The 14859-nt window shown below is 43.5% G+C and overlaps 1 protein-coding gene across 3 annotated transcripts in view; it reads left to right on the forward strand.

The window, feature by feature from the left end:
• Positions 1-14859, forward strand: part of Dock8 (dedicator of cytokinesis 8) — a 203293-nt gene that overhangs the window by 67067 nt on the left and 121367 nt on the right. For all 3 annotated transcript variants that reach the window (XM_021627643.2, XM_060387841.1, XM_021627649.2), the window contains 3 exons: positions 6450-6573; positions 8147-8359; positions 14174-14259. In XM_021627643.2, the coding sequence (XP_021483318.1) occupies positions 6450-6573; positions 8147-8359; positions 14174-14259 (423 nt within the window). The remainder of the gene's footprint in view (positions 1-6449; positions 6574-8146; positions 8360-14173; positions 14260-14859) is intronic.

The raw sequence follows: 14859 nt of genomic DNA on the forward strand, positions 1-14859 counted from the left end.
TAAGCGCTATTTTCCCTGTCGTTTTCTCTAAATGAAGTCGGGGTGATTAACTTCAGAATGTTTTCCACGTCTCAGTGGTAAGTCAAACTCTCCAGTGATTAAGTGTGTTTACGTGCTGTTTATTTTTGCTGTATTATCCACAGCGACAGTGAAACATTTCATGGGTGTTATGGGCAACATCATAAAAGTCCCGGGACTTTGTCTTTCCTCCCGGGTGATTAAGGCAACTCTCCAGGAAGGTCATGCTCAAGGAGAGCTGGGATATCAAGGAATAGGGTATCATCTGTTTTATTGCTCCATTTTTACTCCCAGTGAACTGGTAAACAATTAAAAATTGAACACATCAGTGCATATAATTCAGTTACTCCCAAAACACCATAAAAATGTCTCCCTGATCAATAATTGCTTATTATGACACACATTTGTTGTGCTTGCTGTCAAGGTGCTCTGCTTTCTTAAAGCATGGGGAGCAAGCCAGGCTCATCAGCCAATATGGTAACAAGCAGTAACCCGGCTCTGAACATCATCACAGCCTGCACTAGACCTCCTGTATGGAGGCCCTGGTCAAGACTCTGCCAAGCTTTTCCTGGTGTAGCCAGAAACTGTCACCACCCTCTCTGACCTTTTAAAACATCTCGTTGGTATTTCTCCTGAAGCTTTTGCCACAATGTTCATTAAGTTCTAGTTAGCTGTGTCTTCCCTGTTAACTGTGGCATCTTTTTCAGCAGTCTGACTTCACTGAGGGCAGGTACAACTCTCAGCTATATGTGTTCTCCTTGGTGCCTTATTTTCGAGAGAGTTAAAGTTGCAAACATTTGTTGAATGAAAGAATGAATGAAACTTAACAAGCAACTATCCATCTCATATTTCAGACCATACCCTCAGCAGTACATGTAGGAAGGAGACTTCATGAAAACCTGGAGAGGCAGGGTGGCACGAGTTTAATCAGGACAACAGACTCACTGGGGCTTTGTAGCATCCTTCAAGTGGAATACTACAATGGGCTTGTTTCAGCGCTCCGCCCTTGTTTCTTATAGCTAAGTACATTTCCCCTACAAAAACAATGTAATTCTTCAGAAATATTAGAAGACTTTAAACTCAGTGTATCTGTGAAATGAGCGTTCAGGCTTAGAGTGCATTCATGGACATTGCATGTGACACTGTTGTCACTGATGCTAATGACAACACCTGGCATGTAACTACCTTTGTTGCTACCCTGGAAGCAGAGCCCGAGGCAGGGATTTAGATGCCTGTGGTCTTCAAGGGTCTTTAGGAAAAGCCTAGAACAGAGCTTACTCACCTTGGGCTGCAACAGTGTGGTGAAGAGAAAAGCCAGACTACAAATTATCCCCCCGTCCCACTCTGAAGTAGGGGACTGTTGTGTTCCAAAACCAATCTTTACAGCTACCGTGGAGCCAAAGGAACAGGTTGTCATGGGGGACAGGAAGATAAGTGGGTTGACAATTCCTATGCTCACAGCAGCTGGAGAATTGGGACATGGGTTGGTAAGAGGGAATTGATTTGGGCCCCAGTAGTTTTTACTACAGTGTCAGGTGCCTGGCATATTGCTTTTCTTTTATTTTGAGACAACCTCAAATTTATAGAAAAATTGTCAACATGAAGCAAAGACCTCCTCTCCTTATCCCTAACCATGTGAAACTGAGCTCCTTCCTGATTTTCCTATCACCCTGCCTACATTAGTATATAATTGCTATAAACATGTACATTTTCCATATGGTTGCCATATACCCCCACATTCTTAAAATTATTATTAATATTTCATTACCACTTAATCCTCAGATTTCATTTTTCATCAAATGGCCAAAGAATGTTCTTTCAAGAATCCAGTTCCAAGTTGCACAGTGTGCTTAAGTACCTCAGGCCCTTAGTCTTACTCATGCTAAAAGACCTTCTCAGTACATATTCTTATGTCCCCGCCTTTTGAACTTGTGAGCCAGCTATTTTATAGAACGTTCCTCCCTTTGGGTTTAATTGTTATATCCCATTCCTCACCAAGCCTTCAATTTATTTCTATCACTGTAGTTCTGCATTTTCCCATTTTATTGAAGGATTTAACTCATCTCTGTTGTTTATTTTGTTGTTCAAATGGTCTTCATTTTGACTGGTGTCTTTTTTACATGGCCCCAGCAATCATTGATGAGGTGTTCTCACTCTTTGACACAAGATATTCCAGGAAGCCTTAGATTTTTCCCTTCCTGACCCTAGAATTAGTTGGCTTTCAGATGGCACTATGCTTGGTGGAGAGCAGGAGTCAGCGGCCAAGCTGTGTGTGTTAAGTGTGCTCCTCAGATTCTTTTTCAGAACAGAATGAAAGCCATGAGTTCTTGCTGACATACAGCCAACTTCATGGCGTTTGTTCTGACATTCTCCTTTTGATATTTTAGCTGCTTTACCCGGCAAAGTGTGGCTCCCATGTCTTTCATGTTCCTACTAAGTGTCTACTCCTCCTGTGTGTATCCATTGCCTATGCACTCCTCCACCCCATTCACCCTCCTTACTCTGTTCCGGTTCTGACACCAGCTACACCACTCCTTCCTGGGTGAGCCTCTTTAGGTTGCACTGACACAGTACCAGGATGCCCCTTCACAGGGATATCACTAAGCCTAAGTCTAACACCTCATGTCAGGTGTCCCTTCTTAGAAATGCTGCTATTATTATTATTATTATTATTATTATTATTATTATTAGACCCGGGCCCAGTGATGATCATGCATCAGGCTGCCCCTGCTCTGACGTCTTCCTTATGCCATTTGGGCTCTAATTCGTCACTCTGTAAGGGTAGCACTTTCATAATAAATGTATTCCTTACCCTATTCTGGATTCAAGTTCCAATTCTAGACTTCCCAGGCTACTTTCCATCCCAAGACATGGATGGCTGCCTTGTTCCAATGTTCCTTTACGGTTTTAACACCTCATTGTATAGGTGACAAGGAAGGAAAGGAGAGAGTGTTTGAGAAATGGGAGGGAAAGAGAAGGAGAGAGAGAATGGAAAGGAGAAAAGATTATTCTCTGATCCTCACAATAAACTCTTAAAGTGAGCTTCAGTTGTCCCCTTTCCCACACCCGAGGAAACTGGCTCAGAGACATGAGGCCACCTGCCCAGATCAGACCCTTCTCACTCAAGAGCCAGATTCTTCTGGCTGCACACTCTGGCTCTGAAGAGAACGCTTTCAAGAAGTCTTTGGTCTTTGGGTGTTGCTGAGCCTGTAGGCAGGGTGCGAAAGACAAAGCCCGGGAAGCTGAAGGCTGCCTTCCTTTTGTGCAGACAATTGTTCTCCCAGTTTGCCCACTTCCCCATCTTCCTCATCTGCGCACAGGCTCAATGGGACCTTGGCTTTGTTTAAGTCAGTTGTCAGGGTGGGGTGACTAGGCTGGGATGCCTGTAGCCAGAGGCACCGAGCCAGCTGTCTCACTACCTACTCAGTGGTGGCTTCTTCCATGCTGGCACCTCTGGAATGAGTCACCGCTTTGCCTGCCAGCCCCTGCCTCTCCCCAGCCAGAGTTACCCCTGCTTCCAAGAGGGGCACTGTGACTTTCTGAGACTTACAGATGGGGAAGCGAGTGCTAAAGGGTATGAGGAAAGGGAGAAAATTTTGCTCTGACCCCAACATGGGCACACTAGTCTTACTGCTTTTTATAGCACAGGTCCCAAAAGCTAAAGTGTGTATGTTAGGAAATAAACTTTGGCATCAACCTCTAATTGATTTGCCAGTGTCTTTGGGATCTATGTAAAGAACTCCATAATACAGTCTGACCAAATTTGCATGAAACAAACAAACAGACAAAAAAAGACATACATTTTGTGCCCCCAAAAGGATCTTTAGAAGAGCAAATCAGAATTTATGTTGTTTGCTATAATGTATGGACTTTTTATCATGAAATCACAAAATCAGGAAAGATCCCTTTAAATTCACCCATGTCCATTCCTTACCCTGATATGAAACAGACAAAGGCATGATCTGAAGATGATAATGAAGGCAGACACGTGTGTGTTGTGCTTGTGTGTGTGTGTTTGCTTTCTGGCTTATAAACACTCTTAGAAATAGGTGTAGTTTACAAGACAAAGGGAAAAAGGCAAGCCAGCTTAGTGTAGTGCCGTGGCTAAGGCAGCTGCACCACAGGCTTTTAGCTCAGCTGCTTCGTGAGTTTGTTTGCTTGTTTGTTTTTCCCTATGGCTGAAGTTTTCCTTGAAAAGGAGCTTGTAACACTGACCCTTCAGAGTCAGTTCTCTTTGGAGGGGATGGCTCCTAAAAAACTGCAGACATCACCATGAGGAGCTAGAACTGGTTCTGAGGCATTGGTGCTATCATTTATTTTTTTTTTTCTTTTTTCTTTTTCTGTTTCACATAGAGCTTTACAGAGCCAATAACCACAGGCCTGGTGTGTTTTCATTTAGGTCTAATTGCAAGATAATACTTATTTGCCCATATTTGCCACTACTTTAGTTAGATAATTTCCTCTTCCTGGGACATTAGAGCACCCACAGTGTGGCCAAGTGAGTGAAGTGATGGACTAGATTATCCTTTTTCATTTAGTTACTTGTTTCTTTGTGACGGTGAGTGTCTGTGTACAGACAACACCTTATTTGGGCTCCAGGGATCCAACTCAAGCCTAAGTCCTGGTGGCACCATTGCCTATTGATCCCCCCTGCTGCATGCTCAGGTTTGTTTCTCCCTTTCAGCACCAAGAAGGCCTACCATTCCCCTCCATGTAGCTCCCTAGACTTCTTTGGTTGAGAATAACTTTCAAGAAGTTAGCAGACTTAAGAAACCAGGTGTTCTCCCAAAGAACTCTTTTAAAAGACAGTAAATTTTATAACATAAATGTTTTTTGGTTATAATTCATTTGCCAACTCAGAGCAACTGGAACCAAAAGAATTCTCTGAAATATTTAAATTTTAATAATTAATTTTAAGTTTAAAATAGTTACATCCTGTTTAAAACATTCTTGGGAGCACTTTTGTTATTGATGTTTTTGAACAATATGATATGTATTTTTGTTTGTTTTCAAATACTTAGGAACTCTAAATCAGAAATTATTATAGGCATTTTCTTGATTTTTTTCTAAGTATTTATTCTTATTTCTTTAGAGTATACTATGGCCATCTTCTTCTTCTTCTTTTTTTTACATAGCCTTATTACTATAGATTGCGGTGGACACTGAAGCTGGCCAGTCATAGTAACCCAGGCTTGGAAGAGTTGCCAGGCTGCTCCAGCAAAGAACTTCCAGGCTGTTGGTCTCTTTTTCTCATAATGAATTGTTTGTCTTCTGAGCTCTGTAAAGTCTAGAGAAATCCTGGCCTCCCTGCCAAAGGCACTGGGGCGTCTCCTGCTTCCTTAAGTAATAACAATGAACTAACATACCTTCAGTACCTGAGTGAGTGTCACTCTCTTCCTGCAATACCTCTCCCTTTCAGAGACTTCCAAAGCGTGTTTGAATCATTGCTGGCCTTCCTTCAGTTCTGCCTTTAGCTGTAGGCTATTTGAGCTGCCTAATAAATTCTAACCTCATTTTATGTTCTTTACCAACCTGCAGAATGATCTTTGCAAGACAAACAGAAAGAACACATACATACACTTAGTAGCCTGTTTCAAAAATATGCCTTTCAGTGAGAAAAATGGGAAATACAGACGTTGGTTTCTATAGTTATGAGATGATGACTTAGAGCTCTTGCCTTTTCCATCATGGTCTCACTTCTCCAGTGATAGCCTTGGCCAGTCTATATTAGACCCCTTCCCACTATGTGTATGTGTATGGGAAGACAGACAGACAGAAAGAGGAGGAAAGAGAGAGGGGGAAAGGGAGAGGGTAGGGGTAGGCCCTCATGCTTGCTGGGCAAGGACTCTACCACTGACACTGACCTCCATTTTTATCCTTTTGACAGAGTTGTAGTGAAGTTCCCAGAGTGGGGCCATGAATGTTAGCAAAGAATGTTGGTCCACACATCATTTTTGTATATTTTCTTCTTAGCCATGTCCTGCTTTTCTTACTCATTATTAAGAACATTGATATGGAGAGGAAGTGGCTTTCTCTATTTTTATCTTCAAACAATCTCTACTTGCTGCTTCTACACACTGTTAAATTCATTTCAGCTTCTTACAGTGCAGTCACAGTTTAGCTTCAGCTTGGAGCCAAGCGCCCCACAACTGAAACGACCACACCTCAACAGTGGCATTTTCCCAGGCTGTTTCTGCCCTTCATAATGGGCCAGCCAGGAGGCCAGTTTGTATGTCACTACAGCGGAGCCTTGTGTGAGGGCTGAGCACATAATTAGATGGAGGCATTACAATTGGCCTCTCTGTGCAGGCTCCTCTACCACTTTCTCTGCCCTTGCGCCATGACTTTATTTTTAATCTAATGCTTTGCCTCTTTGTCCCTCTCTCCCACTCCCCATCTCCCTCCAAATCAAATCGTGTCAACAATGAAAGAAACCAAGGAAGTCCAGAGTTTTGCAGCTTTAAAAAGACTGGATCTCGCAAAGATTTCCATAAGACGCTTCAGAAGCAGACGTTTGAGTCGGAAACCTTGGAGTTCAGTGAACCGGCCACTCAGGTATTTCCTATCAACAAACATGGTTACCAGGTGACAGGGCAGCTCTGCCCCAGGCATGCTGTCATTTTTTTTTAAAACTAGAATAAAGTGAGACTCACAGACCATTCAAATAGGAGGAACTCTACTGTCTGAGTCAGTGACTATTATCCCCAAACTTGTTTGTAGCTGCAGAAATCAGTATTCAAATAGAAACCCCAAAGCACAGTGATTAAAATGGAAAAGGTGAAGGGGCTGTAGTTGCGGGAGGGAACTAAGGTGGGCCCCTCCTAGGATGATGAGAGCCAGTATGAAGCAAAGCCTTCACTGTTGGATTGCCTGACCTTTCTTATTAATGCCCTCATACTACCTCTCTGTCTGCAGGCTCCATCTTTAACCTTTCTGGGTTTTAGTTTTCTTCCCTGGAAACCAAGGACGATACTAAGTGCCTCATGAGGCTATATGAGTATTGAGTGAGTCAGAATGTGTAGATTTTGAACAATGCCAGCTTCACTTGGTGCCCAATAAGTGCTGGCTACTATTACTGCTGTTGCTGATATTTTTATAAAGTGGTTACAGTTTATTAATGCAATGCTACATATACCCGTGTCCACAGAAACATTGCTCCCAGTAGCCAAAAGATGGAAGCAATCCAAGTGTCTACTGTGGAAGAGTGGTGCATCCAGCATGGTTGCCTGGCAACTGGGGAGGAATGGGGAGTTTCTGTTTAGTGAATACAGAGTTTCAGTTTTGTAAAATGAAAAGAATCATAAAGATGGAGAGTGAGGATGGTTGCACTATCTCTACCAAAGATGACTGAGATGATATATTTTATGCTGTATGTGTTTTAGAAAAGAAATGTAGAAGAGCTGTCAATGATGCAAATGTTACTTTTTTAAAGTTGGTGTGCTAGTCCATAGGGCTGATGTTATAGATGAGAAAACAAGCAGGCAAATGAGTTCTTGCTGCAGCTATAAGCTTAAATAGCCAGTGCAGTATTTGATTGGCGCCTGCTCCTATAACCATTACTAATGTCCTGTGGGCAAACGTACCCCAATTCCATATATCTGTATTTGCAAACTTAACACTCAGCTTTAGAGTGTAGACACATTTTTTTGAAGGCTCCTTAGAGTTCATCTTATTTTCTAGTCTCAAAACCCAGGCTCTGGAGTTGATTAGAGAAAGTTCCCTCTGTTTGCAGTCCAGGCTCCTTTGTGTTACACCTGCCCTAACCTGTTTGCTCCAGCCTGAGATGTGAGTGTGGTTCCTAAGAGACTTGGCTTCAGCCAGCGACTACTAGGAACACAGTGTCATTTTCAAGTCCTTGCTCAGGACTGGCTTATCTAACCGATGAGTAATGACTGACCTGCTTCCAGGACAGAAAGAGCATCTCACCTCAGAATAGTCCCATCAGAAAGTCAAGAACAGTTTTGTCAAAGCCCATAGTTCATTCAAAAAAACAAAAAACAAAGCCAAACATAAACCTCCCTGAGACCTGAGATTCTGTAGACCCCTGGAGCAGTCTTGAGACATCCTTGAGTCTAGTTCTCATTTGTGACCCTTGACCCTCATAAAAGCCAATTGCTTTCTCTAACAGAAAGGACCCCATCGCTTAAACGTGCTATGTGATGTGTCTGGGAAGGGCCCCCTCACTACTTGTGACTTCGACCTCCGCAGCCTGCAGCCTGATGAGCGGCTGGAAAACCTGCTGCAGCTTGTGAGTGCTGAGGACTTTGAGAAGGAGAAAGAGGAGGCCCGCAAGACCAATCGACAGGCTGAGCTCTTCGCCCTGTATCCATGCGTGGATGAGGTGGGTGCAAGTTTCATAGGGGAGGATATTGATGACAACAGAGAACCGAAGTATTTTTATGCTCTCTGCCACCGTAGACCAGCGTGCAAATATCAGGATACTTGTTTTTCACCTAAGGACACTTGTGTCATAGGGGAGCCACTTATTGATAATTACACTGATAGATTCTTATAGCAATAATTAGAATTTTCATAGCACTTCAGTCTTGTAAACATTTCAAGGCTCTATGTACAGTAGTCTCACTCAGAGCCAACCATCCAGCTACTTGGGGGTGTGTTTCACAGCTAACCTATCAAAACACATGTTACTTCAAGCTTGGTGTTGTTCAATTCTGTTGTGGTCCCCACAGTCCCTCCCCCTGTGGCCCGAGAGAGCAAGTGGGGACACTGCTCTGAATCTACTCCAGGCAGAGATAATCACAGCCATGCTCCCAGTGTGTGAAGCTGTAGAATCCTGTTTTCCCACTGCTTACTTACTGAAGTTGCCCCAGAACAATTTAGACGTTGCCTGCAGTCACTTGCTGGAGCACTTTGGATTGCATGCGAGGTGGCCACCCCTCAGGTCTTTTGTGTGTTGATTCCTTGCATCTCATATGGTGTTTTCAGCCTTTACCTTTGTCACGTTCCCTACACTCCCAGCTCTCACCAGCACAAGACAGCTGTTCCATCTCCCCTGCTCAAGTTTTATATAAAGTTCAGTTGTGAGAACCGAGGTCTGGGGACCGGTGAGATGGCCCAATGACAAAGTGCTTGGGCATGCAAGCCTGGAGACCTGAGTTTGAGCCCCAGAATTCACATAAAGGTGATAGAGAACTGAGTCCACAAAATTGCCCTCTCACCTCCACATGCCCGCTGTGGCACACACCTGCCCAGGTATACACATACAAATGTGCGCATACAAATAATGAAAAGGAATAAGATTTGCAGGAATTTCACGTAAAAGATAATGTACCTGTCTATAGATGCAAATCTTTGAAGTTTGGTTCCGGACCAAGCAAGACATCAGAAAGCCTGAACCTGCTCCTCTGCAGCTGCTGTTCCTGTGACCTGTTAGCTCACCCCTCCCCCACTTTGATTTACTTCCCATGGCCTGTAAGGAGACAACACAAAGCCACAGGAAGGAGATGCAGCATCAAGTCCATTGTGGCAGTGTCATACAGGACGGGGCGTGCTCATCATCTAGCCCCACCCTTAGGAGGACGTAGGGGAAATGCCCCTCAAGCCCTCAGAATCCCTTGCCGAGGTTCACATTCCTGATTGCTGACACCAAACATGGCAGCTTACACTTAGCTGTCCCTCAGCTGCTTCTCTCTTCTTGTCCTTATTTTCCAATCACCCTGGTTTCTTAGCTGCTTATGTTAGTTGCGGTTTTGTTTGAAGCCTCAAATCCTCTGAAGCAGATTAAAAATAAATATCTTGAGACCATCAAAGATGGGGCAGTGGTTAATGGTGCTTGTCACAGAGACTGGGGACCAGAGTTGACCCCCAGAACCCACAGGCTGGAAGGAGAGAACCAGTTCCTGAAGGTCGCTCTCTCCCCTCCACCCTTCCACACAGATCCATGAAGAAATGAGAAACCTAAAGAGTAATCTGATACATTGAAAAATAGCTTGCTCACCACTAAATAAGTCAGTAAGTATCTCGGGGCTAGGGAGACAGCTCAGTGGGTAAAGAGATTGCCACACAAGTGCCGGGACTCCAGCACCCACAAGAACACTGGACATTGTGACATGTGTCTGTAACTCCAACCCTGGAAGCAGACACAGACGGATCCTGGGGGCTCTGCCAGTCTAGCTGGAATGGTGAGCTGCAGGTTCGGGGGGGGACTTTCACTCAAAAATAAGGGAGAGGGGAAGAGGCAGAATGATGACCCAATGGACTGGGGTCATGGGTAGGTGCGCGCGTACACACACACGCACACACACACACACACACACACACACGGGTGTGTATATATATATATATATATACACACATACATACATGCATACATACACACACATACACAGAGAGTGGGGGGTATCCTATCTGGGGCATATAAAATGTGTTTCATTAAAGAGAAAATGAAGAGGAAATAACTAAGACTTGTGGATAACAGATAGGGAGAGAGATTGGATCAAAAGTGACAAAGTTTCAGTTAGACTGGAGCACTGGATTTTCCTGTATAGTGACTACAATTAATGATATGGTAGTGTGCATTTTTTAAATGTTAATAATTATAAACAATTCTGTCAGCACCAAACAAAAAGATAAATTGGCAAGATAATGTATAAGAATCTTCTGCTGCAGTGCTGGCACATGCCTTTACTCCCATTACTTGAGAGGCAGAGGCAGGCAAATCTCTATAAGTTCAAGGCCAGCCTGGTCTAAAGCGAGTTCCAGAACAGTCAGGGCTACACAAGGAAACCCTGTCCTGAAAATAAAACAAAACAAAACAAAAAACCAAAAACATACCTACAATGAATACATAAAATAATCACATTTTTATGCCATAGATATAAATACTTTTATTATCAATTGTAAATATTGATTTTAAAACTAATAAGGAAGAATACAGTCAGTATTATCATCAGCATATTTTGAGTTGGAATCTAAGCTTGAAAACATTTAAGCGATTTGTTCAAGATTCAGCAGGTGAACTAAATTATAAATCAGGGGCCCCACAATCTCATGTTTGCTTTCATGCCTACATGTAAAGACCCAGTCACTAGCACACACCGCGGAAACACGTGTGCTTGTGTATGAGGACACTGTCACTAGCACACGCCAAGAAAACACAGACAGTGCTTTGAAAGTCAGTTCTTCTAAGGTTTCAACTCCATTCACAACATTAAGACTTTTAGAAATCAGATTTGTCAAGAAATATTGAATTTGACAGCTTTGGCCTCCACTTCCTCCCCTTCTGCTCATCTCCGAGATGTTCAGTGTAACAGGAGAGACTAAAGTGGACATCACATGACAGAAGAAAGTGCAGGAGGGACAGGATGAGTCAGACGCTCACCGTCAGCGTCTCCTGGATCGAATGGGAGGAAGTCCAGTCTAACTTGACTCAAAGAATGAGCCATAAACTGTTTTGTGGGAGCTTTGTTTCATGGTCTTTGAGACAATGCGGGAATTTCGAGCTGGGAGCTGAAAGTTATCTTGGCTGAGGCCCCAGTGGCCTGCTTTCATTGAGTGGAGAGGGGCGTAGTACAATTATCTTACCAGCTACTTGTAAACTGGGATGTATAAAATGCTTGAGAGCCTCTACACCACCCTTTAATATTTTCAGATTGTTCTCCAAGAAGTTGTGTTTGTGCTTGTCATTTGAACGTTAGCCAAGAAAGTCTTATGGGACAGAGGTGAAATCCGCCTGCTCTGAAAGGATTATAAATGCTGGTTTCTTACACTAATGAGACTGTTTTATGTTGCCACTATTTTATTTCCCAATAAAGAACATTAAAAGGACAAACCCTTTTGTTGAAATTTTAAGAGTCTGTAGAAAAGGCCAAAGTAGGATTCAGCTGCCAAGTTTTCACCATGCAAGCTCTTCCCCAATTCCGGCTCATTCTGTGATAGGCATTCTCTGTGTTAATCCCCAAGAAATATGCCCTCCTTCCACTCCACATCACAGAGGCGTTTGCTGATAGTCTAGTCTATCGGTTATGAGTGATGGAACCCAACTACAAACAATTTTAAAAAGCAAAGGCGCGTACTCACTGGCTCTCATAACAAAAACCGCAGGAAGTCAGGTGTAGACTTGGCTGCGGGATCCATGGGTCAACAAATGGAGGGATATCATGCTTTCTCCCTCCTGTCCTCCCCTAACACACACAAGCACACAAGCACACAAGCACACATTTACACTCACATACATACACACACCCTAGGATGATGAAAACCTCAGCAATCTTCTAAAGCATCTCATTTCCTCCTTCTGCCACTTGGGAATTATCTATTTCTGGTAAATGTGAAGCCTCAATAAATTCAAATACAAGAATCCTAGGAAAATGTTATCCAAAAGTAATATATGAACCTTATTTAGATCTTGATTTAGTGAACTGTCACAAAGTATTTAGTAACAAGAAAGTATAATTAGTTTTTAGGTCAATAATGTTATTGTTGACATTTTTAAACGTCCCCATATGTACTGAAATACGTATAGTGGAATCGTATGATGCATGGAAACTTGCTTCTAAGTAATCCAATATTAAATTTGGGGACATATAGACATCTGAGGCCATATAGACAAAAGCAGTGTTCTGAGCTGAAATTGTTGGAGCCAAGTGAGCATAAATGGTGGTTCATTTTACTAGTATATCTACTTCTATATGTTTAACACTTCCTCGACTAAAGATTATTTAAAAGAATATTCTAAAGTTATCATTCAAACCAGAGCTACCATTAGAAATATAATATTATGATGTGTTCTCCAGTAAGTGGGTTTTCCTGCAGATGGAGCTGCTCTGGCAATCTTGAAAGTCCTGGCTTGCTGTACAAGAGTCCAGCTCAACTCCTCTGAAGGGAAGCCACCAGTTCCATCAGCAAAATGCCACCTGCCTCAGCAATGGGAGCTGTGGGGAGGGAGGGGGGAGTGGTGGTGAGTTCATCATTTGGATCATCCCACCAAACTGGGAACAGATTTACCATGAAGTGACAACTGCTATTGTTAAAAAGATTATTGAGCTGTGTTGGGGTGGGGAACCCTCACTCTATTGCCCACGAAAAGACAGCTAGGCAATGACCCAGTGCTTTGGCTTCCTCTGAGCATCAGCCCATGATCCTACACCAGCAGGGTTGGATAGCCTGCTGCAGGAGTGTGAGTTGAAGCTTTGAAAAGTAGACATTATTTGTCTTTACAAATAGGAATATGGTTAACATGGTGCAGATGTCAGTGTAAAGTTGTGGTAGGATTTGATGTAGTGCTTGTCCTCACTTAGTTGTCTTACACCTAGAATGTTAGCATTTTAGCTGAGTGTGTGTAGACGTAATTCACCTTCAGGCCTCTACTTCCTATTTAAGATATTGAAAAACAAACCAAGACAAGAGGTTCTCTTACAACGATTGGTAATTATTTTGACTCACATTTCAAGTCTGAAACTCAGACATTGACTTGTTAAAACAAGCAGCTAGTGAGATGGCTCAGCAGTTAGAGGTGCTTGCCACCAAGCCCCGTGTCCTGAATTGACCACTGGAAAACACAGCAGAAGGAGAGACCCAACTCCTGAAAGTAAACATCTACGTGCAAACCACGGCATGTGTGTTCCACACACAGTGCACAAGCAAGCACCCCCCCACACACACACAGTAAAGATACAACATATAAATAGACTTGTAAAGGGAAGTGTTTTTGAATGTGTTTTTTAGAGCTTAGAGGGAAAAAGACTCATCGTAAATTCTTGCAGTGCCTTCTGGTAGATGTTACTAAGCCAGAGCTGTGTTTGATTTCCTCCCTCCCTCCCTCCCTCCCTCCCCCTCCCTCCCCTCCCTCCCTCCCTCCCCCTCCCTCCCCTCCCTCCCTCCCTCCCTCCCTCCCTCCCCCCCTCCCTCCCCTCCCTCCCTCCCTCCCTCCCTCCCTCCCTCCCTCCCTTCCTCTCCGCCTTTCTCTCTTAGTTTCTTTCTCTTAAATGCTTAAATGCTTATTTGCTGAGAGAAGAAAATGTTTCCTGTATGTGCTGGCTTTGAATGTTGATGGATGATGCCAAACTCAAGTTTTAAGACAGAGCCTTATTCTGCTGCTAGACAAGGAGGGCAGCCCTTCCTCCCCTGGCTTTCTCTGTTTACAAAGCCCTGTGGAAAGTTGCTAATGATTCCTTTACAATGTGATTAATAACAGGAGGATGCTGTGGAAATACGTCCAGTACCGGAGTGTCCCAAGGAACATCTGGGCAACAGAATATTGGTCAAGGTGCAGACCCTGAAGTAAGTATCAGAAACCCAGCCACTGTACTGATGCCCACCTTGCTTTTTAGATAAAAACTGTGCCTGCATCATCAGCACTGGGGTCAGGAGGATTCTCCCAGCATCTTTTCAATAGAGGGGAGCCTTTGGGGTAATGGAAAGAGCAGAGCTTAGAATTGACTAGACCTGAATTCTGTTCCTACAAAGCCCTTAACAGCCAGTGTTCTATATCATGGGAAGCAGACACGGGTGTCCAGAATACTTGCATGGTATAAATTTAATACCTTCAGTTTGGACCCTATCTTAGATTGGGCTACTAATGCAGTGATCAAACACCACAACCAAATGCAAGTTGGGAAGGCAAGTTGTTTATTTGCCTTACGATTCCACATCCATAGTCCATCACTGAAGGAAGTCAGGACAGAGGGTGGGAACCTAGAGACAGGAGCTGATGCAGAGGCCATGGCTGGGTACTGGTTACTGGCTTGCTCCCCCATGTCTTGCCTGATCTGCTTTCTTATAGAAACCAGGACCACCAGCCCAGGAACAGCACCGCCCAAAACGTGCTGCCCCATCCCACATGATCTTTAATTAATACAATGTTCTATAGGCTTGCCTACT

Source organism: Meriones unguiculatus, chromosome 1 (genome assembly GCF_030254825.1).
Source record: "Meriones unguiculatus strain TT.TT164.6M chromosome 1, Bangor_MerUng_6.1, whole genome shotgun sequence".
NCBI classification, from domain to species: Eukaryota; Metazoa; Chordata; class Mammalia; order Rodentia; family Muridae; genus Meriones; species Meriones unguiculatus.